This window comes from Pithys albifrons, chromosome 23 (genome assembly GCF_047495875.1).
Source record: "Pithys albifrons albifrons isolate INPA30051 chromosome 23, PitAlb_v1, whole genome shotgun sequence".
In the NCBI taxonomy this organism is placed as follows: Eukaryota; Metazoa; Chordata; class Aves; order Passeriformes; family Thamnophilidae; genus Pithys; species Pithys albifrons.
The window spans coordinates 2,132,417-2,158,458 of NC_092480.1; the positions used below are offsets into that span (position 1 = coordinate 2,132,417).

Here is a 26,042-nt window from a genome sequence, read left to right on the forward strand (position 1 = left end):
GATTATAATTATTATTAAATGATTATTTTATTAAATAATAATAGTTATTATTAAATTATTATTATTAAATGATTTTTTATTTGCATATTTTTTTGCTTATCCTCGAGTCCGAACCTCCCCTGACCCCCTTGTTTCTGCTCCTTGCCTTGCTCTCCCCTGCCCTCCCCTCCCCTCCCCTCTCCTCCCCTCTCCTCCCCTCTCCTCCCCTCCCCTCCCCTCTCCTCCCCTCCCCTCCCCTCCTCTCCCCTCCCCTCCCCTCCCCTCTCCTCCCCTCCCCTCCCCGGCACTATTTGCGGCGGGCGGAAGGACACGGAGCGCGGCGCTGCCGGAGCAGGGATCGGCGGTGGCGCGGCTGTCAGTCAGTCAGTCGGTCGGTCCGTGCGGCCGCGCCGGGCGGGGCGGGAGCGGCTGCGCTCGGGGCAGCTCCGGAGCGGCACAGCCTGCGAGCCTCGTCCGACCGCGGCGCCGCTGCCAGCCCCGAGCCCCGCCGCTGCCATGCTGCGGCTCGCCGCGCTGCCCTGGGCCCTGGCGCTGCTGCTGCCAGCCGCAGGTACCGGCGGAACAATGGGGGCGAGCGGGGCGGCACCGCCGCGGGGCGGGAGGGATGGCCGGGGCTGCGGGAGGGCTGCGGGAGGGATGCCCGGTGCGGGGGAATGGCCGAGGCTGCGGGAGGGATGCCCGGTGCGAGGGCGCAGCCGGGGCTGCGGGAGGGATGCCCGGTGCTGGGAGATGGCCGGGACTGCGGGGAGGATGCCCGGTGCGGGGGAATGGCCGCGGCTGCGGGAGGGATGCCCGGTGCGGGAGGGAGGATCGCCGGGGCTGTGAGCGGGGACCGCACCTCCCTCCCTCCGTCCCTCCCGCGCAGACAATGGCCCGCGGGATGCTCGGGAGGCGGCGGTGTGCGGGTGTCGGTGTCATTGTCGCGGCGGGTTCATTGTGGATGTCGAGGATGCTCCATCCACCTCCCCCCTCCCGCCCGCCGCCCCCAGCCCCTCCCGCCGGCGAGCGGGGCACGGGCGGCGCGGCGAGGGACGGATGCGGTGGACGTGGAAGGCGCTGGATTGAGCAGCTGGGATAATAATAATGATAGAAAATAGTAAAGGGGGGAGAAAAAAAGCCACGCAGGAGGGGCGCGGGCGCTGCCGTTGTGGAGCGGGAGCCGGGCGCGAACGGCCCACGGGCGCGGGGGTACCCGCCGGTGCCGCTCGGGAGCCGCCGGTACCGCCCCGACACCGCAGGTTGGGCTGGAGCGGCCACACCTGCGCCCGCCCCGCCCCGGCTGTGTCCGGGAAGGATCCCCGTGGCGTCCATCCCTCCGTCCGGCCATTCATCCTTCTGTCCATCCATCCCTCCTTCTGTCCGTCCATCCATCCATCCCTCCTTCTGTCCATCCATCCTTCTGTCCGTCCATCCCTTCATCCATCCATCCATCCTTCTGTCCATTTCTCTGTCCATCCATCCCTCCATCTATCCCCTCCATCCATCCATCCATCCATCCCTCCATCCATCCATCCTTCCATCCATCCCTCTGTCCATCCATCTCTCCGTCCATCCCTCCATCCTCAGCCCCGCCGGCCCCTGCTCTGCGCTGTCCCCCCTCACCAGGGAGTGTTCCCGCAGGTTTTCCCCCGGCCCTGCCCTGCCCTGCCCTGCCCTGCGGCTCACCAGCCCCTTCCTCCGCCCCGCCTTGAGCCCACTCTGGCCTAAAGCCCCGGCACGGCTTGTCTGGTCCGTCTGCGCGTCGGGGCTGGCATTGCCTTTGGTGCCGCAGCCTCTCTCTGCTGGTGCTGGACGCTGGTGCCCTGCCCGGATTCCCTTGCTCGGTCCGGATTCCTGGTGCCCTGTCCGTATTCCTGGTGCCCTGTCCGTATTCCTGGTGCCCTGTCCGGATTCCCGTGCCCTGTCCGAATTCCCGTGCCCTGTCCGGATTCTCTTGCTCTCTCCGTATTCCTGGTGCTCGGTCCGAATTCCCGTGCCCTGTCCGGATTCTCTTGCTCTCTCCGTATTCCTGGTGCTCGGTCCGGATTCCCGTGCCCTGTCCGGCTCCCTGCGGATTCCCTGTGCCTGTCCGTGTGTCCTTGTCGTGTTCCCCATCCCTGCTCATCCCATCGCTGCTGGCACACACCTCTCTGCCCAGCTCCAGTTCAGTGCTGTCCTTACCCTCCATCCCTCGATTCCTTCTCTCCTTCGAGAATTCCTTCTGCCGTGGCTCCCTCCACTATCGCCAGTCGCTGTCGTGGGGCTGTGTCGCGGCCCCCCCATTCCCACCCGTGGCTGTTTCCAGCCCCAGCCACCTGTTTAACATCAGCACAACACCCATCCCTGACGATGCCCAGCCCTCCCGTGCTGCTGTAGAGCTTCTCTTTAATTAAACAGAAAACACATCGCTGCGTTCCGGAGGGTCTGTGTGACAAACAAGGCGGGTTGTGTGCCCGTTTCCAGCACTTCTTCCCCATCCCCAGCTCTGCATCTGCCTCGGCCACACCCTCCCATCCCCATCCCTGCACATTCCTGATCTCACCCATTCCGAGATGCCAGACTGCTCCGATTCCACAGCTCTCCCTGACACATTCACACAGGCTTTGTCAGCTGTGGGAGGGGAGAATAAAGCGGGTTTCTTTTTTTTTTCCCGGGGAAATAAATAGGAGTAAGCAAAAGGAAAATTATCTGCGTATCATCTGTTGCCCCACTCAAATACATGTTTATCCAATAATAATAATTATGAATATGTAGAGTGCCTAGGGAGCTGCACAGCTGGAACTGTTAAATCAGCATAAAATGGAGAACAGAAAAACCAAATAAAATATTAAAAAGCTAGAACAAAGCAGCAGCAGTGTTTATGGCAGAAGCAGCACCCAGCATATCAGCTCTGCTTTCCACCCTAAAGGATGCTCTGGTTGCTTTCTTTTTTTTAATCTCACCATCCTGTGATGGGGGAGAAGGGGTTTTGCTTTGGGCTTTGGTTCTGGTGTTGCAGGAGGTGGCAGTGAAAAGGGGGAGCAGCTGTGATTGTGCAAATAAAGAACCCCCAACTGCAGCTTCAGTGCAAGAGGTGGATGGTTGCAGTGAGGAATCCCTGAAGAGGTTGTTGTCTGAGCCACAGTTGTGGGGTATGTTCAGAACAAAACTATGCCTTGATGTCTTTTAGGATAATTTCACGTTTTCTGTGTATCCCTGTGGCCTGAGAGAGCAATGATTTATTTAGTCTACACTTAAATGAAAACATTCCCTGATAATTTAGGAGCTGATTTACAGACAGAGCAGATGGCTCATCTCCTTTCATGTACATCCTGAGCTCTATGGTTTCTTAAATAATAGAGTATTATGTATAAACTTTATTCTCTGAACCTGAAAATTCCTGGCTTGACTCTTAGGGGGTTTTGTGGGCTGTTTTTTTGTTGTTGTTTTTTTTGCTAAGGACATTTAATATATTGGTAATTTCAGGAATACCCAGTTTTTAAGTGTTAAAGATTGTGGCTGCTCTCCAGGCTGAAAGTGCCTTCACTTCTCTTGGCTCATCTCCAGAAACATAAATTTTAAGGACAGACTTCTGTGCCATTGGGTTTAAGTGATTGGTCTCTTGCTGATAGAGAATGGTGTGGTTTGGGGAGGCTGTTGCTTGTTTGTTTGAGGGTTGGGAGGGGGATAATGCCCTGGATTTCCTCCGTGGCTGGCAGGGAAGCAGAACCAATTGCTGGGGGAGGAGGGGGGACCTGCATCTGCTGCCATCACTCTGCGAGGCACTGAGACAAAAGCACGTTTTATTTTCTCATTTAAAAGGCCATACTCTCTTTTCCCTCATTATTTAACACACCTGGTGATCCTGTTTACAACCAGAATGCACAATTCTGGGGGGTTTTGTTGTTTCTCCTGTGTGGTTTTTGGAGAATTGGGTTTGCAGGGCTGTGTAATTCCAGCGTGACTCGATCTGTCAATGCCAATTCTGTTGTGCTCTTGACTCACAACTTGCAAATAGTAAGACAGATATTATGAAGTTCCCAAAATGCCACTGGGAGAAGTTGTCTCCTTTGGAAATGTCTTGGCTTTGATGCAGGGAACTATCAGAGAAATCCAAGGAGTGGCCATGACAGTGTTTTTCAGGTGCAGTGAACAGACATTGCCTTTGTTGTATTCCCAATTTTGTGCCTTCACAGAGATCCAAAACGAAGGAGAAAATAAGCAGAGCAACTCAACTGGAGGTACCACAATTGGAAACCAGTGAGGAAACAAAATTGTGTTGCTTGTCCTGCTTTGTAGAACGGGAAAAATGGGAATAACTTGGCACAGGGTGTGTCATGAAGGGAACTACAGCTCCCAGGCACCTCCGTTCTCCTGGATGGCTCCTTTGCGCATGTTTTCCTGGGAATTAATGTGTCTGTTTTCATCACAACAGTCCCGGAGGGGGGGAGGTAAAAAAAAAAAAAAAGAGCCACCAGGCAAATAGACATTGAGCTATAAAAATCACAGAAGCAAATTTGAAGGTCAGATCTGTGCTGGCTTTGGCTTCTTTTGTTTAGGAAAACACATTAGGGCGGTGGAAAGCCCTGGGTGCTGATGCAAAGGGATGTAAATGAGGTGGGCCTGGCTGCGGGGCCATTAAGCCCTTTCAGGGATGGTGGGGAAATGCAGCTGCTCATTAGGAGCGATGCCTTTGGAAGGGACCGCGAGAGCCAAATGGCAAAGGCTGCTGATGGCTCTGCTCGGGCGGGCACTGCGAGGCTCTGCAGGGAGGGGCTGCTGCGGGGTTTAGTTCATAATGCAGGGAAAATAGATGGAAATCAAGGGGAAACTTCAGGTTTAAGTAAATTAGTGGGTTGAAGTCCAGTACTTTCCACTATATCAGAGTATTACAGAATGGATTGGGTTGGAAAAGACCTTCGAGATCATCAAGTCCAAACCTTGATCCAATCCCACTGTGATCATCAGCCCAGGGCACGGAGTGCCCTGGGCTGATGATCACAGTGGGGTTGGATCAAGACATGGTTGGATCAAGACATGATGATCACAGTGGGGTTGGATCAAGACATGGTTGGATCAAGACATGATGATCACAGTGGGGTTGGATCAAGACATGGTTGGATCAAGACATGATGATCACAGTAGGGTTGGATCAAGATGTGGTGGATTCTCACTCAGTGCCACATCCATAGAATGACAGAATGGATTGGGTTGGAAAAGCCCTCGGAGATCATCAAGTCCAACCCTTGGTCCAACTCCAGTCCCTTTACCAGATCATGGCACTCAGTGCCACGGCCAAGCTCAGCTCAAAAACCTCCAGGGATGGGGAATCCACCCCCTCTCTGGGCAGCCCATTCCAATCCCTGAGCACTCTCTCTGCAAAGAATGTTTTTCTGATCTCCAACTTCAATTTCCCCTGGCAGAGCTTGAGCCCATCGTGCCCCCTTGTCCTATTGCTGAGTGCCTGAGAGAAGAGACCAACCCCCACCTGGCCAGAACTTCCCTTCAGGGAGTTCCAGACAGTGCTGAGGTCACCTCTGAGCCTCCTCTTCTCCAGGCTGAACACCCCCAGCTCCCTCAGCCTCTCCCCACAGGACTTGTGCTCCAGTCCCTTCTCCAGCCTCGTTGCTCTTCTCTGGACCCGCTCCAGCCCCTCAATATCTTTCCATATCTAAGATGATGTGGAGGCAGATAATTATTGTCCACACAATGAATGATACCTGCACTTCACAATCTTCCCAGGATGAAAGATAGGGAAGTGGTGGAGTCACCATCCCTGGAAGAGTTGAGAAAACATGTGGACATGGCACTTGGTGACATGGTGTGGTGGTGCCGGGTTTGATGTCAGACTTGGTGATCTTAAAGGTCTCTTCCAACCTTAGTGATTCTCTGATTCCACAAAAAGACATTTCAGGAAAAGCTTGTTCCTGGAAAGGGTGGTCAGGCATTGGAAAAAGGGGCTGCCCAGGGAGGTTTGGAGTCTCCACCTCTGGAAGTGTCCAGGGAATGACTGGACATGGCACTCAGTGCTCTGGGCTGGGGACAAGGTGGGCATTGGGAACAAGTTGGACTCGGTGACCTTGGAGGGCTTTTCCAACCTCAGTGATGTGATGATTCCATGAAAAATCTTGTGCCAAAGCACGTGGAGGTGTAGAGAGTAGATGATGTGTGTGAAAATGTCCAAGGCCACCTGACAGCTTCGTTAGAGCATTTTTTGGACCTTGTTATGGGCTTTGACTTCTGAGGTTGCTTTTGTTTTAACACAAATAATTTATATATTGAAGGTACTTCAGCTAAACTATTGAACAAATAAAGAACCTTCTTAGTCCTGGTAACTTCAGATCTTTAGAAGAAGCTGATTTTGGGGGAATATGAAACAATGGAAGGTTTGTCCTGGGAAGCAAATGGAGTTTAAGACACCAGAGCCCTCTGAAGAAGCAGCAGCTGTGGGGTATATTCACAGAGCTGGATGAGTTACCCAAATTCTTAAGCCATCACACTTAAAAGTGAATAATTAGCATGGAGATTGAGTAATCCTTTAGGCCTGTGTGTCTGCAGCAGGAGTCAGGGAGCCTTGTTGGGTTTGAAGAAAGAAAAGGTGCTTGTGCCTGAACATAAATGTCTCAACTTCCTGCCTTAGGTTCAAAAATAGACCTCAGATTTGAAAATAAGGCAGAGAGATTTCCAGCTCAGGTCTGTAATTGCTCACCACAGGTCTGTGTTTCTGCCCTGCCCAGGTAATGGAGGTACCAAAGATCTTTAAGGTTCTGGTTTTCTGCAGATAAACTTAAGAGTGGTTTAAAAGCAGGTCCCAAATGGGCCCAAACCCAGAGAGTGACAGAAATAAGGGAGGGAGGGACAGACCCTGCCAGACCCTCCAGCTATTCCTGCTGTGTGTAATGGCAGGGATGGGGCCCTATATCTGTAAATGTGATGCAAGAAAATTAAGTTTAGGCTGGAGCCAGTAATGTGAGACGTGCTGTGGTTGATCCATCATCTATTTGGATCCTGGATCTGGTGACAAGACAAAGATCTGCAGGGCGTGTTGGGAGAACTGGGAGTTGCCCAATTTATTACTGTCTTGGTGGAATAAGGTGGAAAATATTTTGGAGATCCATTGGAGGGGTTCATTTCTTAGAATGGAGAGTCCATTTCAAGTTAAAACAAACATCCATCACCTTATCAGGTCAGTGTTGGCTGGCACAGAATGCACATAAAGAAACTCTTTGACTGTTCTAATTGTTGCAGAATTGTCAGTTTCGTAATGTCTTGAATAACAAAATTTGTGTTTTCTTTGAAAAACGTTTTCTTTGAAAAATGTTTGTGTTTTCTTTGAAAAATGTTTGTGTTCAAGGCTGTTACAAGGTCCTGGTCAATCTGGGTGGGTACTTTTCACAGTTCATGGTTAATATCAGGCAGGTCAGGTGAATTTTCTGGAACTCCACCTGCTCATCACTGGTGAGGCCACATTTGGAGTGCTGGGACCAGTTCTGGCTCTTCAGGACAAAAAAAAAATACATGGACTTACTGGAGTGAGTCCAGTGAAGCAATTGGAGACAAGATCTGGACAAGAAGAAGTGGAAAAAGGCTGAAACTGCAAATAGAAGACTTAAAAAGGGATGTTATTGTGGATAAACACCTGGTGGGAAGGAGTGAAGGAGACAACCAGACTCTCCTGGCTGACAAGAGACAAGGGCCCCAAACTGGAATACAGGAAATCCTCTCTGGATATGTGGAAACAGAACAAAGCCCCTTTTGTTTTGAATTTAATTGAATCCTGGGGGAGGTTGTGGATCTCCAGCCATGAAGGGGTGCAGGACCCACCTGGACACACTCCTGGATAAGCTGCTGGATCTGCCCTGCCCTCCTGGATGAGCTGGAGATGTCCCTTCCAACCTCAATTACTCTGGTTTTCATACACCAACTCCTACAAAAATAGTCAGAATAGACACTTCAATGTTTCATTTCCTTTTGTTTGTAGGGGTGATCTGTATCAACCTCTGGAAGATGAGAATGTTAATTATTGGTTAGTGGTTTATGGTTAATAATTTATCATGTTGGCTGACTTGAAATACCATTCCAGAGACGGGAATGGGAGTGTTTAAATCTGTGTGGAAAGGTTGGGAAGTGTGAAATGAAGGATTAGATGAAGAAATTAGTCAGTTAACATGTTTAGGCCACGTTTTGGATGGTTTATCAGGGCTTGGAATAGGAGAGACCTGGCTGAGTTTTACCAGGAAGGTGGAGTTGACCTGGTGACCAATGATGCAAAACAGTGATGGAGATTTTGGGCAATGGAAATACAAATTTGTCTCCAGATTTGAATGGACTTTTTCATAAGTTTCATCACTTGTATCAAAAGCAACTCTATAAAAAATTACATTAAATGCTACTATAAAAAATTACATTAAATGCTACTTGAACTGCAGTGTATTCATACAGAAGTCAGTTAATTGTCGCTGAAAGTTAATTATAAGATTGTAAAATTTCTTGGTTTATGAAAACAAAAACCCTAAACATTTCTTGAAGAAAAAAAGGAGTGCAGTTCTTTGCAGTGAGTTCCGACTGCAGCCTTTTTAACGTGAAGACTGATGTGCATGAAACATTCATAAATTTAAATCCCTTTTTTTTTTTTTTCAGTGCCTTCCTATGTGGGATATTGGACACAAAAGCTGAACAGCCAGTTGGGTGGTGTTTACACAATATTGGCAAATTGGGCTGTTAATGTGTGGGGCATTATTGCATAATCTCCTGTTTCAGATCAACAGTGGGAATAATTGAGGGAACCTCGGGCTGTGGATGGTGGTGGTTGTGCAGAGCCCACGGAAAGCAGCCTGTCCTTGCATATTAATCACCCTTTCCAAGGCACTTTGCCTGATTTGCATTGTGTGAGCACGGAGGGAAGGGAGAGGCAGGGGGGGCACTGCAGTTGTTGTGCTCAAAGGGGGTTTTATTCCATTCAAGTGGGAGGGCTGAATTCGTGCAGTGTTCGGGGGAAGAACAGCCCCTTTGGGGGCTTGTGGTGGGTGGGGAGAGTTGGCTTGGAGGGTCTGAGGGTGGGCAGGGACTGCCCAGCCTGGGATGGCACCCGCTGGATGCCAGGGGGGCATCAGGAAACTGGGAATTACATGGGAGGCATCAGGAAATTGGGAATTGCACCCACCTTAAATGGGGGTCATCAGGAAACTGGGAATTAACAGAGGGCATCAGGAAACTGAAAATTAATGGGGGGCATCAGGAAACTGGGAATTACATGGGAGGCATCAGGAAATTGGGAATTGCACCCACCTTAAATGGGGGTCATCAGGAAACTGGGAATTAACAGAGGGCATCAGGAAACTGAAAATTAATGGGGGGCATCAGGAAACTGGGAATTACATGGGAGGCATCAGGAAACTGGGAATTGCACCGACGTTAAATGGGGGTCATCAGGAAACTGGGAATTAATGGAGGGCATCAGAAAACTGGGAATTAATGGGGGACATCAGGAAACTGGGAATTAATGGGAGGCATCAGGAAACTGGGAATTACATGGGGGGCATCAGGAACCTGGGAATTACACCCACATTAAATGGGGGGGCATCAGGAAACTGGGAATTACTTGGGAGCCATCAGGAAACTGGGAATTGCACCCACTTTAGATGGGGGCATCAGGAAACTGGGAATTACATTGGGGGGCATCAGGAAACTGGGAATTACACCCACATTAAATGGGGGGCATCAGGAAACTGGGAATTACATGGGAGGCATCAGGAAACTGGGAATTGCACCCACATTAAATGGGGGGCATGAGGAAACTGGGAATTACGTGGGAGGCATCAGGAAACTGGGAGTTGAAATCAAATGTGGGTGAAATGTTCAGTGTTTTGCCTTTTGTGAACACAGATCCAGATGTTGAGCCCTTTGGAAAACTCATGGAATGTGTAAAGGTTGAGGGAGTGTTGAGGTTGTGTGAGTTTTGGGATAACCAGGTTTCTCATTCCTCTGGTAATGTGGATTTTACCTGAATCTTTGGAGCAATGTGAGGTGATGTGTCAATGAGCTGCATCCTTTGTTTGCATGGAAAAATCCAGGAAAGGTGAGCTTTTGATTCCTTTGACCTGAGACATCCTTGTCTAAACAAGGAATGTGCCTGACAGTCTAAAAAAAACCCAAAAAACTGGTTTTTTTTTTAGATTTAAAACATGAACTTCAGTGCCCAGTAGGGATTTTGGTCAGTGACAACTCACAAACTGTTTTGCTTGATATTGGGAGGGAGAAGATACACAAGTTAAAGATAAATGTGTGTAAAAAAATATATATATATAGGACTCTCTAGTGTGAATTTTATTTTGGCTCTGTGAGTAGGAAATTGCAGCCTGAGCCTGTGTGTGCAGCAGGTGAAGCCTCACCTGTTGCTGTAGTGACTCTGTCCCTGCTGAAGGCAGTGCAGAAATCAAGACTTTCGTTGGGCACTGCAGTTCAGACAACTAAAATATCCCCCAGTGCTTCCCAAATGCAGAGATGTTATCACAGGGGGGTGCTGGATCAATAATATTGAGCTGTGCTGGTTGCTGAAGTCCCTCTTTTGATTTTCCTGGTGTTATATCAACCACTTGGGCATATTTTCCTACACAGGAGTCCTTTTGTTGTGCCGTGATCTCTCCGATGGTTCCCTCTGAGGGTGGAATTCAGGGGTGAGTGTGTTAAACCAGGAGGGGTTTGGGAACAGTTATCCCAGGACTGAGGAGAGCAGAGCAGTTTGAGTGGTGCTGTTCTGGCTGGGCTAAGGTTGATTTCCACTTGGAAATGTTTTTGCAGAATTGAATCACTGCAATGGAGTTTCTGGTGTTTTTATTGTTGCTCTCTGTAATCAGAACGGTGTTTTCAGTGGATTTCTTTGTTGGGAGCAGGAGGAATTTTGGTGTGAATAAAGGCAGGGAGAGCAATCCTGTGATAAATGTTCATTTTATTGTATTTCAGTGAGAGTTGTTGGCTCTGGGGTGTTGGTGTGGGTGCAGCTGTGCTTGTTCTGGGGTAGGAATTGATGGATTTTCATGGTGTTCCAAAGCTTTGCACTGCAGTCCCCACACCTACAGTCAGAGGGAAACCCCCAACCCATCTCTGCAATCCATTTTGCATCTCTTGGAGCATTTATTTTCTCCATATTTTCATCTATAACACTTTGCACTTGCACTGTGCAGAGATTAAATATAATAGCAAATAATCTGTCCAGCCAGTGGTGATGTTACATTTCCCTTTAGTGTTACCTGTTTAATAACATTGTTAGATAATTACCATTAATTGTTGAATCATTGTGGAAGGTTTGGCACTCTTGGGGTGCTTTGGAAGCCTTAAAATAACAACCTTTAAAGTTTTTCTTTAGTTGTGGGTGTAAATAACACACATCAATGTGCAGTTCAGGATTTGTGTAAAATTCATATCCACAGTCTTGGCAAACTGCAATTTTTTGAGGGCTTAATTCTGTATTTTTCACTATGTTACTAGTGAGAGAAAGTCATCAGAAACTGGTGTGCAGCATTTTAGAAAAATCTAATCAACAGCTGCTTGTCCGAGTCACTTATTAAATTATTCTAAGCCTGCAGAAATCAAAAGAACAGACCCAGGAGCTGTGGTTCAGTGTTGTGTTTTCAGCAGATAATCCCTCAGAAGTATAACACGCTTTTAGGGGTTGTGAACAGACACACAGAATTACTCCACAGTCCCCTAAATCCTTTTGGAGTTTAATCTCTTCGTGATCTGTGGGATGCAACTTGAAGGCATTTAACGTTTGTTATTTACTCCCTGGTGCTTGGTATTTGTTAGGAATAAACCAGGCGTGTTGGGATACCATTAGGAAAATAAAAATAAATGTGTGTTTGTGATGGCCACGCTCTGCAAGGTACTCAGAGAGCTGCTACAAGTGAGAGTCTTAATGAATGCCACGAGGAGGAATAAATCCTTGGTCTTAAAGCTGAGTTTTGCTTAAGAGGAGTCATTGCCTGGAAGAAGAGGAATGGCAAGCAGAGATTTAATTTCGTGTTGATTCACTTGTAGCTTTGCCCACTGGGTTTTTGGTGATTTTTTTTGTTGTTTTTTTTTTTTTTTATGGATGGGCTTTGCCCAGTTAGCTCTACAATTTTTCTCCATTTCTCTGTGGAATTGCTATTTCATTAAATACCCCATTTGTGCAAGGAAACTCAGGGGAGTTTGTGCTTCGTGGGCAAAATGTGGTGCTGGATTTGTGTCTAGAAGACAAAATTTTCCGCTCTGAAACGTTTCTTTTGAACAGAATAAAAGTCACTTCTTTCTGGATGCTTGAAAATGATGATTTTCTGTTGGGAGGATTCTTTTATTCCTGGCACAGGAATGGTTTTTGTGTCCGTGGTTGCCTTTGCACTGTAACAGTCACAGGGAGGTAAATCCTGCACTGAGGGTGTGCAAAGTTTTTATCACCCAGGGAGAATCACGGAATGGATTGGGTTGGAAAAGCCCTCTGAGATCATCAAGTCCAACCCTTGATCCAACCCCACTGTGATCACCAGCTCAGGGCACTCTGTGCCCTGGGCTGGTGATCACAGTGGGGTTGGATCAAGATGTGGTGGATTCTCCGTCACTGCCACATCCATGGAATGGATTGGGTTGGAAAAGCCCTCTGAGATCATCAAGTCCAACCCTTGGTCCAACCCTGGGCTGGTGATCACAGTAGGGTTGGATCAAGACATGGTGGATTCTCACTCAGTGCCACATCCATAGAATTGATTGGGTTGGAAAAGACCTCTGAGATCATCAAGTCCAACCCTTGATCCAACTCCAGTCCCTTTACCAGATCATGGCACTCAGTGCCACGGCCAAGCTCAGCTGAAAAACCTCCAGGGATGGGGAATCCACCCCCTCTCTGGGCAGCCCATTCCAATCCCTGAGCACTCTCTCTGCAAAGAATTTCTTTCTGATATCCAACCTAAACCTCCCCTGGCAGAGCTTGAGCCCATCGTGCCCCCTTGTCCTATTGCTGAGTGCCTGGGAGAAGAGACCAACCCCCACCTGGCCAGAACTTCCCTTCAGGGAGTTCCAGACAGTGCTGAGGTCACCTCTGAGCCTCCTCTTCTCCAGGCTCAACACCCCCAGCTCCCTCAGCCTCTCCCCACAGCACTTGTGCTCCAGTCCCTTCTCCAGCCTCGTTGCTCTTCTCAGTTGGGTTGGAAGAGACCTCTGAGATCATCAAGTCCAACCCTTGGTCCAACTCCAGTCCCTTTACCAGATCATGGCACTCAGTGCCACGGCCAAGCTCAGCTGAAAAACCTCCAGGGATGGGGAATCCACCCCGTCTCTGGGCAGCCCATTCAAAACCCTGAGCTCTCTCTCTGCAAAGAATTTTTTTCTAATGTCCAGGGGGGAATTTGTCCCACCTGGTTGAGGTGTTGAGGGACCACCTGCCCCTGGGAAGGTTCCCAGTGAGTAAAGATCAATGTCAATCTGCACAATGGCCATTTATTTTTAAATATGAATGTTCTGCGAGTTGAAATGATTTGTGATGATCTTTCTGGCAAAAAAAAAAAAAGGATTTAATTGAAAGAGGGGAAAAATTGCCTTATGAGGAAGTGTTTTTCCCACACAGGACTTGCCTTGCTGCTCACACTGCAATTAGTGTGACCCGCTGTTAACGAGGATGTGCTGTGGGTGGTTGGGAAGCAATACAGAAGATCTGTGTAAACAGTGATCTGTTCCTTGCTGAGCACCCCCAGCTCTGTTCACTGGTGCCACTGGTGGTATTTCAACCAATCTGTCAACATTTCGTAGTAGTTCACACTTCCATTCTGTTGGAAGAAGAGAAATCTTCCCTTACAAATCTGAGCATCGTCGAGCAGAACTTGCCCAGACTCATTCCTGAGACTCTCCTTTCTTTCCTCGGTGTCTGTGCCAGGAGAAAACCTGCTCTGTAAAGTGTTTCCATTGGGCTCTTTTTAAAAACACACATTTTCTGAAGCAGTTCCATTGCCATTATTTTGCTAAGTAGACACTGAATATTCAAGTTTAAAAGACACCCTTTGCCCTTGGAGCAAAAGCTGTTCCAGCAGTACCTGGAGGGTGTTTTTCTTTTCTCTGTGCAAGTCACGCTCCAAATATTTCTCCTTTTGTCAATAGCAATTATTGGTATTGGTTTGTATGACAGCAGAAGAAATATTTAGACACAAGCTCGTTGGTTTTGCATCATTTTATTGGGAAGGTGATAACTTGTGGTCAGTGAGAGAGCTCTGAAGGCAAGAAATGGAAGTGTCTTTTCTTTTTAACAGGTAATGGTAATCCCCAAAGAAAAGACTGAATGTGCCAATTACCTGCAGGTGAAAGTCCTAATGAGGATTTCAAAACTTACTTTGATTAAAAGAACCCACCTGTATGTGAAGAATACTTGTTTGATGAAAAATGGTCTACATTTAAATGAAGTCACAAACCAAATACGGACCAACTTGATCCATGAATTTACAATCCTGTTTTCCTGTGGCTTTGTGTCAGGAGTCACCCTGGCAAGAAAAGGCAATGATTAGTGCCCTATTCCAAAGCTGCTGTGTATTCCCAGAAGTTGTTTTTCATCAACCTAAATTGGTACATACAAAGCAGACTTGGGATAAAAATAGCAAATCCCACACTCCCTTATTTTGTGTGTTAAGGCCCTGCATTATTTATGGATTTCTGCAGTGTCCTTTGTGTACAAATGCACTTGTGATTTATTATTTATTGGGACAAGCAGAAGTGGGTCCAAGTATTACAAAAAAAAAAAAGATAAAGGTATTTCCTTATCAGGTGAATGGTTTTCTTATCTCCTTTTTCTTGAAGATTGCAGCGAGGGGTGGGACAGGAGAATTGAGCTGAGTGGTGAGTGAAAGCAATGCCGCTGATTCCCCTGGAATTTAGCACTTTAAATGGATTAGGACTAAAAATACCCCTCTCTGGCATTGCGTCAGAGCCTGGAGCCTTTTAAAGTCTCTGCATTTCCATGTTTGATGGCAATTTAAAGCCATTTCCACATGAGAGCAGGGTGCATGGGAGCATTCCCTTTGGGAATGGGGGTCTGCGCTGGCACAGCAGGAGTTGGGCACACTGTAAGAGGAATGTGCTGCTGGACCCACAGCAGCAGCTTTTGGGGAGGAAAAGGGGATCTTTGGTGTGTGCAGGGTGTGTCATTCCCTCATTGGATATGGGGCACCTTTAAGAGTTAACCTGTTGGAACTCTGGGGTTGGCTCTTTCTGTGTCTTGGCCACATCTTGAGGGTCAATTCTCCTGCCAATTAATTGACCCACAGCCCCTGGTTTTGTTGTTTGGGTAAAGGGTGGGGTGTGGACACCGTGCTGTGCCTCGGGATGTGCTCCTGCTTTATACCCACAGCAAATACAAAGGGCATTTTAGCACTGCAAGGGAAAGCCTCGTGCTCTGTGCTTATCTAAAACCCCTGGAATTCCGTTACCGCAGAGCAGAGACTGATTTAAACTGTGCCTTGAGACTCTGATTTAAACTGTGCCTTGAGACTCTGATTTAAACTGTGCCTTGAGACTCTGATTTAAACTGTCCCTTCTGCTTCTGTTTCGTTTGGACAAACTTCACTTTCATATAGCAATTAATTGATCTTGGTGCCCTTGTAGAGGCGTTGGAAGAGGGAATTACCTCATCACCCAGTGCTAATTGGGGTTTGTTGGAAGGAGGTGTGATGGTACCAGTGGGTCAGACACCTCATGCATTCTGAGTTTCTGAACTGCTGGAGAAAGAATAAATCAATGCAATTTTTTTTTGCTTTATGCTGAATTTCTCTGATAATTTTTGGTCCTTATTTATTGTAACTGCAGAGCTGCATATTCAGTAGCTCTACAGGTGAGCTCCTCATGTTGGAAGTGTGTTTTGGGCTTCAGGTGATGCTTCTGCAGCTTCTGGAAGGTGAGGAAGAGTGAAGTGCAGTGTTACACTGATATATTTGACTGATCAGTCAGATCACTGCAGGGAAGGGGTTTTTGGGGTTGTTTCTGCCTTCATTTCATTGAGGTGTTTACAGAGCTCATAAATCAAAGACAGGTGAGATTTGGGAGCTGTGGGCCAGGTTAACATTTTGGACTCCACTAGATGGCACTGATTTATTGTGCTGTTGATAAAAAAAAACAACACCAAATGCAGTTTTGTGAATTACAGAGGGAGGGTTTTATTTTCCAGATAGGAACCATAAATAAGGTGATGAGGATGTTTCATACTTATCTCCTTGTCTTGTGTGTTGGTGTTTATATATAGAGAGAGAGTCCTTGCTGACCCTGTGCTTCTGAAGTGGAGCAGTGAACTGATACTTTGGTATAGAGATAAATCATAAGCATATCTTTAAAATATTTAGAACTGTGGAGCCATCTCAAAACAAACACAGGCCTGTTTTTTCTTATCCTCTTGGTGTGAACATCCTCTGTTGTTAAAGACCAGGAACTGCTCCAGTGTGTTGGTGCAGGCAGTGTTTGGGTGGATGGTGTTCCATTAATGTGTCTCAAAACATCCTTCACCTTTTGGCTTTTTTCTGCATTCTCTGTGCCAGGAAACTCTGCCCTGATGGCATCACAAATGCCCCAGAGCTCAGTTTGAAGGCAGGACAGGAGATGTGAGGCTACATGAGAACAGATTTTGAATAAGGCTTTGTTCCTCCAAGCCTTGTTTTCTCCTTCTGATCTGCTCTTCCATCAGGATGAGGGGGAGTTCTGAGCAGAGCTGCAGTTTTACCTCAGTTGACTTGGAATGCAGAACTCGTGGGTGTTTTAATCTGGTGCCACAGGAGAGAAATGGAGCTTCTCTGGCGTCTGTGTCTCAGCTCAAGAGCTCTGGTGCCCTGGAATTGTGCAGGTCCTTCTCCCCCATAAAGGAAAGTCTTTGTGTCTCCCTTTCAAGTGATTTGGAAGCAAAAGATCTTCCAAGGAGACCAGGCTCCTTTTTTGCCATTGGCAAACAGTGACTGATGGGCTGATCCTCTCTGGTTCTTTGGGGTTTGGTGGTGTTTTGGTGGTGGGTTTTGTTTCCTTCTCCCCTCCTAAAATGTAGATTTAATTGTTGGCCTGGTCTCTGCTCCATCATTGCAGTGCCCACAGGTCTGTGTCCCTCCTTTGGGGCTTTTAAAATGCCATTAATTTGTACAGAATCACAGAAATCCCAAACTATTCTGAGTTGGGAGGGACCCCCGAGGATCATCGAGTCCAACTCTTAAGTCAGTGGCCCCCACAGGGGATTGAACCCACGACCTTGGCATTGTTACAACCAAGTTTTACATAAAGTTACAAATTGAACCCTTTTTGAGGCAACAATTGATGATATGTCATGACTTTGAATCCAATGCCTGTCCAAGTGGTTCATTAATTTTTAATTTTTAGTGTTGCTTGGTTGTAATGATGGAAGTTTTCCTGTCAATTAAAAGATGCTGTAAAAATCCCACAGCACCCCCAGAGTGTTTGCAGAGTGTAAAAGGTACGAGCTGATAAAATGTTAATTGTGTGAATCTTTAGACATATATTGCCAAATAAAGATTTTACAGAATTGCTGAAAATATGGTACCCTTGTGAGTTCTAATCAGAATATTTATATTATGTGTGTATCTTATTATTATCATTATTATCATTATTATCATTATTATCATTATTATTATTATATTATGCCTTTTATATTGTGTTGTTATTTATAGTATTCTATATTGGTGTGTTATATATATTATGTATTATATATAATATATGTATGTTAATATATATATTATATTACTATATTATATACATTATATGACATAATAATATATATTATTGTATTATGCCTTTTATATTGTGTTGTATTATATATAGTATTCTATATTGGTATGTTAAATATATTTATATTAGTATGTTATATATTATGTAATATATATAATATATGTATGTTAATATATTATATATTACTATATTATTATACATAATATACAATAATATACAATATAATGTGTTACCATTATTAGTCATATAATATATGATATTATATATTATGTATTACATAATATTATAGATTATGTATGACATAATAATATATATTATTATATTATGCATTTTATATTGTGTTGTATTATATATAGTATTCTATATTGGTATGTTAAATATATTTATTCTATATTAGTATGTTATATATTATGTATTATATATAATATATGTATGTTAATATATTATATATTACTATATTATACATTATATACAATAATATACAATATAATATATTGTGTTACCATTATTAGTCATATAATATATATTATATATTATGTATGACATAATATTATAGATTATGTATGACATAATAATATATATTATTATATTATGCCTTTTATATTGTGTTGTATTATATATATTATTCTATATTGGTATGTTATATATATTATGTATTATCTAAAATATATGTTATTATAGTGATATATGTTATATATTATATTACCACATTATTACATATTATATATATTATATATATTAATATACCATATAATATATTGTGTTACCATTATTAGTCATATGCAATAGATTATGTGTTACATAATAATGTTATTATGTAATGTTATATTGTTGTAAATTTATATATTCTAATTCCTAATTCCATTATCTATATATAGCCAATTATTTAACTCCAATATTTATCCATTATTAATTCCCATCACCATTATTTCCTAATGACTGTTTCCCCACTGCCATTTTTTTCTTCTTCCCAGTTTCTATCACATCATTTCCCACCTTGAAGTTTGATATCCCCATCTCAAATCCACCTGGATAAATAGATTTTTAATCACTTTATCATGACAAGTGCTTGGGAATAGTGTCTGTCCCCAGGGCTGGTGGGTCCTTGGGACATAAAACAACTTTAATTGTGAATGAGCCTCCAAAGGGGCTCTGCTGGGGCAGATCTGGGGGGGTTTGGTTTGCTCTGTTGGGGCTGAACTCACACTGTGTTTGCCAGAACAGAAGGTGGAACAGGAATTTATTGTCTGTTCTTCCCAAGCAGATGGAAAACGCTCTGCTCCTCTATTTGCAAAGGAAAAATAAGAGTTTTGGAGGCTTTGTGTGCCTTGCTGGGGGAAACAGAGCACTCAAATCCTGCCTGTTGTTGGAATTAAACCTGAGAGGTGGATAATGGGGTCAAAAGTCCCCCAAACATCCCACCTGAATGTCTTACCTGGATTGGAGAAGTGGGAATAAAATAGGAATGGCCTCGTGGTGTTTGTATTTTTTCTTTACTGCAGAGGGAATCTCCATCCTGGAGATAAAGATCTCGGGGAGAAAGGGGAGTTATTAGGGCTGAAAATGCCAATTAATGTGGAAAATGAGCAGTTGAATAAATGGCAGAACGACGCACATTTGTGTGTTGTGGTTGGGGCTTTGTTTGTAGCTTTGTTTAAAGGGGCAATTAATTAAGTTGATTGTTTGTTTCTTTCTTCTCTGAGTGTTAAACCAGGTAATTTTTACCCTGCAAATGACAGGGAAGGGACTCCAGGTTTGCCATGACCTTGTTCTGCTGGACATGGAGTGCAGATAAGAGCCCTTGGGAATTAAGGATTTGTTTCTTTTGGCAATTAAGTGCCCTCTGGGTGTCTGTTTTCATTATTTTTTGTGGGAGTTTTTGTGATTTTTTTTTTTTTTGTAATTTTGGTTGAGTTTTTTGGTCATTTTTGGATAAATTTTTTTAATTGTGTTTTATTTTAATTTGTAATTTGCTGCAATGGTGCTGGTCACTCTGCTAAAGGCTTTTTCTGCTGCAACCTAAAAACCTTCCAAAGGCAGTTTAAGGTGTGGAAGGAACCAGATGGTGACTTAACCTAAATCCTCTGAATTCCCTGGGGACACCTGGCCCTGCTGCTGCCTGGGCACCTTTAGCCATGGCTGGAGCTCTGAGTTGCTGAGACACTTTATTAAATGTACATCCCAGACCTGGAGGGCTGAAATACCCCAAGCTAAGGAGCTGTGGGGCAGATGGTACCAAAAATCAGGGAATTTAGGTCAGAAATGTGACTTGGAGATTTCTATTTACAACTCTGGAGGCAACTCAAGTGAATGTTTGTTTGGGTTTTCCTTCTAATTAAAAAGGAAAAAAAGCACAGTGTGAATGTTGACTGTGGATTAAGTAGAGAAATCCTATTTTCATGCACTTTTAGTGGAAGGCTTTGATACCAACCACTTGTACTCCATCATTCTCATTTTTGGTACACTGGATATATATCACAGTGTATTTCCATCATTTCAGTGCTATTTTGTGAAGCTCTGACTTGCTATTTCTGTCTCCCTTCATAAGATGACTTTTTTTTTTTGTCTTTATATTTCTTGCTGCTTGGAAGGAGCAGAGAAGGGAAGGTGCCAGTGCACTCATTTCCCACTGAAGGCTGAGCAGGTCCTGTATTTCCTGACTCATTACACATTTCAGCTCCAGAATTAGAAAATGGGGCTCTAATCGTGCTGCCACTTCCAATTAATCAGCTGCAGGCAGGAGCTGCCTTGTTCTCTTGGCCATGAGGAGCAGCTGCTGGTGGACTTTGATGTCCTGGGGACACAGAGGGGTCACTGTTCCACTTCCAACTGCTCTGCCCTGGCTTTGTTGGGATTGCAGAGTGTCAGCTGAGATGCACTGGAAAACCAGCAGAACGTTAATGCTGGGAAATAAGAGAGAAGGAAGGGGAAAATGTCCTTTTGGAAGGGGGAAATTGTCCTTTTGGAAGGGGGAAAAACCATTTTAATTCAGTGGGAAGTGTGTTTAAGGGGAGGAAGACACAGCTGAGCAGTGTCAGCCAAAGGTGTGATGGGAGTGCCATTGGTTGTGTGAGATGAAATTCATCTCCTCCTCTCTATTCTTTCAGGGAATATCCCGTGTTTCCCTGAGGTGTTTAATGAATCCCACAGGCTGGAAAGTGTGGAGGGAAGTGGGTGATTCATAGAATGGATTGGTTTGGAAAAGACCTCGGAGATCATCAAGTCCAACCCTTGGTCCAACTCCAGTCCCTTTACCAGATCATGGCACTCAGTGCCACGGCCAAGCTCAGCTGAAAAACCTCCAGGGATGGGGAATCCATCCCCTCTCTGGGCAGCCCATTCCAATCCCTGAGCACTCTCTCTGCAAAGAATTTCTTTCTGCTCTCCAACTTCAATTTCCCCTGGCAGAGCTTGAGCCCATCGTGCCCCCTTGTCCTATTGCTGAGTGCCTGGGAGAAGAGACCAACCCCCACCTGGCCAGAACTTCCCTTCAGGCAGTTCCAGACAGTGCTGAGGTCACCTCTGAGCCTCCTCTTCTCCAGGCTGAACACCCCCAGCTCCCTCAGCCTCTCCCCACAGCACTTGTGCTCCAGTCCCTTCTCCAGCCTCGTTCCCTCCTGGCTTGTCCATGGAAGGTGATTCTGGGCAGGGAATCTGGATTTTTGCCAGGTTGAGGTGCTTTGGGGAACATCAAGAGGAGCAGAGGGGATGGATCAGCTGGTTAATGAGTTTTTATAATCAGGGAGGGCACAACAAAAGCACCAGCCCTGTGGGTTGGTTTGGTTCTTGGAGCTGGCATAAAAGAACAGTAAAAGATTTTCCTTTCTCTTCCCCCACTAAATGCTCCATTACTTTCCTAATCCATGCAATAATTGTGGCTAATTGAAGCTTAAAACACGTTTTTATTTATATTTTCAGCAGTGATAATTTCCCCCCCCCTCGAATCTGAGTGAGTCACGTTCTCAGAAGGGTTTGTTGCTGTTCCTGAGTGACAGCAGTGCCTGGAATTTCTGCTTCCAGAGGGATCCCACATTGCTGTGCCATCTGCTGCCAAACTTGGCGAGTTTGTTTGTGCCAGTTTGCAGCAATTTGAGGCAGAGCAGGGAAAATAGAGCAGGTGATTAAAAGTGCAATTCAAGTGGGATTTCAGTGATGCAAAACATGGGTGTAGTGAACAGAAAAGGACCAGGATCTGCCTGGGGGGAGTTTATTCAGCCTCTCACCAAAGGTGATTTTACTCAAACACTGTGATGAAACCTGCAGATCTCTCCCTGTATTTACCCCACCATTAACCAGCTCTATTTTATTTTGTATTTTTGATTTTACTCAAGTATTTTCAAGAAACCTGCAGGTCACTCCTTGTACTTACTCTGCCATTAAACAATTCTGTTTTATTTTGTATTTTTGGTTTGACTCAAATACTGTGATGAAACCTGGAGATCCCTCCCTGTACTTACCCCACCATCAGCCAATTCTATTTTGTATTTTTGATTTTACTGAAATGTTGTAATGAAACCTGCAGATCCCTCCCTGTACTTACCCCACCATCAACCAATTCTATTCTAGTTTGTATTTTTGATTTTACTCAAGTATTGTAATGAAACCTGGAGATCCCTCCTTGTACTTACTCTGCCATCAAACAGTTCTATTTTATTTTGTATTTTTGGTTTTACTCAAATATTGTAATGAAACCTGGAGATCCCTCCCTGTACTTAGCCCACCATCAACCCATTCTATTCTATTTTGTATTTTTGATTTTACTGAAATACTGTGATGAAACCTGCAGGTCACTCCCTGTACTTACCCCACCATCAACCAATTCTAATTTATTTGGTATTTTCGGTTTTACTCAACCACTGTGATGAAACCTGCAGATCCCTCCCTGTATTTAAGACCCTGCCATCAACCCACTCTGTTGTATTTCATATTTTTGTGCTGCTGTAATTGCTGCTCATGATCTCTGTTGTGCTGAGGTGGAGGGTTGGGATGTCCCAGGAGGTCCTGGCTGATCACAGAGTCACCTTCCCTGTTAGTTCTGATTCCCCACCAGCCTCCTGAGTGTCTTTTAATGAGCTCACACAGGAGAAAGGTCCATTGTTCTCTCCACAAACAGTTGCTGGTTTGTGCTGCTTTGGAGGTCTCTGCTTGGGCAGAATTCTTGGCTTCTCTGGGGGTTGTCATTTGGTTTTGGTGTTTTCTTCAATGGATGCAAAAGGAAAAAAAGAATCACCAAAATACATATTTAATTATTTGTGTATTAGTGATGCAAAACTCCCACTTTGTTATTTGGTAGAGACAATCTTTGAAATAGAAGCTTGAGGAAGTTCAATCAGAACAAGAATCAGCAAACAAGGCTTAGAAGAAAATGCTGCTGAAAACTCAAATCCCCTTTCCCTGATGAGGCTGATTTTTAGGAATAAGTTGATTGGACATGAAGTACATAAATACTATTCCAGAGCTGAAATTATCTGTGGTTGATGTGGATATTTTTATCTGTGCAGCTGCTTTGCTGCCCCAGCACACCATTAAAGGCAGTGGCACATCTACAGCTCTTGTTTTTGTAGAGCAAATTTTGCCCTCAACAGGAGATTTTTTTCCCCCAAATATTCAATTAGCAAGCTTGGATTTTATCTTTTTCTGAGGTTTATCTTTATCTTTTTCTAAGGTTTGACTTCTCTGCCCTATCAACTCATGCAGCAAATCCCTTTCCCCCCTCATTGTGCATGTCCATTAACACATCTGGCCCCAGATGTTGGGGTGGGTGTTAAACTGATTGACACCTGGCACGGTTCAGGTTCCTGTTGAGCTGGGAGTGTGAACAGCCTCTGCTTTACACTGTCAAGAGAATATTTTCAGTTATTTCTGATTAAGACTTGCTGTTTATGTCAGAACTGAAGGAATTGTGTCCTGGGACACGAAGTTCTGGTCCACATTTGCACGTGGCTGAGAGGCTTTTGTGCACACAGGTGAATTGGGATTGCACCAAATTCCTGCTCCTGAATCACTCCCTTTATGGGCTTTTAGTCTTTATGGTCTTTCTGTTTGTGCTGTTCTCACAATACTGTTTTTTAAACAGAATATATGACATTAAGCTGAGGAGGGAGCCCCACGTGGGTGATTCTGCCTTCTGGAGAGGAGCAGCTAAAAGAGAGTTCAGAAACTCCTGAGGTCTCTTTTTAGAATTTCTCTCTCCAAATGTTGGCAAAGAATCCACTCTTAAGAAGTTCCCCTGAATTTATAATGTGGTGACTGCTGGGGCTCCTCATGTTCTGCTTTCAGGTGCACCTTTAATAAGCCTTTTGCCTTAAAATAGCCTTGATATTTTTATTTATTAATATTATTTTTTTTTTCTTAAAGGGAGTAATATATTTAATATGAGCTATGAGTGATCTCAGTCACCTATTTTTTGAAACATTTTGAGGGAGAGCAGCCTGGAAGTCCTTCCTATTTAACCTCTCCCCTAAAGGATGTGTCCGTGTGTGTCCAGATCCCTGGGCAATAACTGTGCCTGTGATTGGCAGATCAATTAAGCTTTGGCTGTTCTGCTCCATCTAAGATATTATTAGCTGTGCTGAGCATCCAATCCATCCAAATCCATCAGCTAATCCACTTGTTTAGAGATCATTTTAATTCTGCACTCTGCTAGGGGTGTTTGGTGGTATTTCTGTGTGTTCTGTGGTTATTTTGGTGTCACTCAGGGCCCTTCAGGATGGAGATTTTTGGGGAATCAGATCAGTGGAGCAGTGACAGGTCCTGGGGAGAACACACCTGGCTGGTGCTGATGTTGGGGCTTAACAAACTGGGCATTATCCAAGTGCAGGAGGTGTCTGGCAAAGCAGGAGTCAGGGGGAGATAATGGACAGTGCAAGAAATGCTTCCAAGTCTCCCTGGGTGGTCTCAGTGTGGAAGTCATAAAGTCTGGATGTTCAGGGCTGTTGTTCCCTGTGGTTTCTGCAGGAGATGTGTCTGTACCCGGCTCATAATGCTCAGAAGAGCAGCCCTTTATTCAGCAGAGCTGAGAAAATCAAAGGTGTCTTATTGCAATGTGATGGCCCATAATAATAACTGAAATAATTTAACAGTGGCTGCTCCTGTTCTTTAGCAGTTCTTGCAGGTAAATCCCTCCAGGTGTGGAATGCACTGCCCCATTCTGGGCTGGGTGAGTGGGATCCAAACGCCCCCTGAGCTGCTGTGGCATTCCTGGGTGGAATTTTAGTGGAATTTTAGCCATTTTTGTCCACATCCAGTGGCTCTGGAGCAGCTGGCTCCGTGTGTCTGGTCTTGGATGATAAAACAGGATATTCCAGTAGGAGCAGTTTTTACCTGCTCTGGTTCCTGATGATTTTCTGCTGTTCAAACCAAAATTACAAGTGGAAGCATCTTGTCTTCACTTCATCACTGTAAAAGCATAATTGTGTTTGCATTTTGGTGCATTCTCTGGGCAACCACCTGCAAAGGCTGATACTGGAATAATACATGGCTCTTATGAGCATTAAATGTGTTGTCTTTCTCTGTCCTTGGGTACCTTGTTCGACACAGCTGTTAACACCTTTTTATAACCCAATTAACCCTTTTTATAACATTTTCTCCACACTGTGTGTTGCTCTCTGTTGCTCAGAGAAGCTGTTAACATTTTATACTTAGTTCTTCACCTTCAGGGCCTTCTTCAAAAGTCTTTGGAGATCTGATTGGCTTGGACTGGAGGCCCAAACTGGCCAGGCTGTTTGTTTGATTTGAATATTTGAATTTCAGTGGGCTCTCTGGGAAGCCACAGCAGCTCAGTAAACACCTTCCCACTGGGGAACCTCAACTCCAGCACCAGCTTCTTGTCCAACTGGAACCCAGGAGCTTTCCCCAAGGTGTTATTTTCCTGGATGTGCCCAGATGAGATGAAATGAACATTAAAACACTGTCGAGCACAGATGCCCTTTTACAGAACTGACGTTTCTGGTGCAAGACAAACCATCCCATGCAGCCAGAGGGCGGAAAACCGGAAATAATTGGATGCCAGGAGAGCAGGGGTGGATAGGGAGCTATTCATCTGCTGCCCACACAGCACTTGGAGCCAAGACCTCCCTTGGCAGCAGCTCCTTGAGTTTTGTTCTTTAGAACTTATCTCCTCCTGCAGACAACTCCTGACCACGTCTCCTTGTTTTAAGACCTCTCCAAACTGGGCTCACAGGACCCTTCCCACTGGATGTGAGCAGCTGAAACCCAAGTGGATCCCAAGCTGGGGGAGGATTTTGGCAGTGCTGGGGTTGTTTTTCTAACAGTGTGATGATGCTGGGATTGTTTTTCCAGCTGTGTGATGATGCTGGAATTTTCCAGAGGTGGGAAGGCTCAGTCCTCATAGA

General features: G+C 45.1%; 1 protein-coding gene across 10 annotated transcripts in view; it reads left to right on the plus strand.

The window, feature by feature from the left end:
• Positions 1-306: 306 nt before the first annotated feature.
• Positions 307-26,042, plus strand: part of NCAM1 (neural cell adhesion molecule 1) — a 103,486-nt gene continuing 77,750 nt past the window's right edge. For all 10 annotated transcript variants that reach the window (XM_071576412.1, XM_071576416.1, XM_071576413.1 and 7 more), the window contains exon 1: positions 307-550. In XM_071576412.1, the coding sequence (XP_071432513.1) occupies positions 496-550 (55 nt within the window). In that variant the 5' untranslated portion in view covers positions 307-495. The remainder of the gene's footprint in view (positions 551-26,042) is intronic.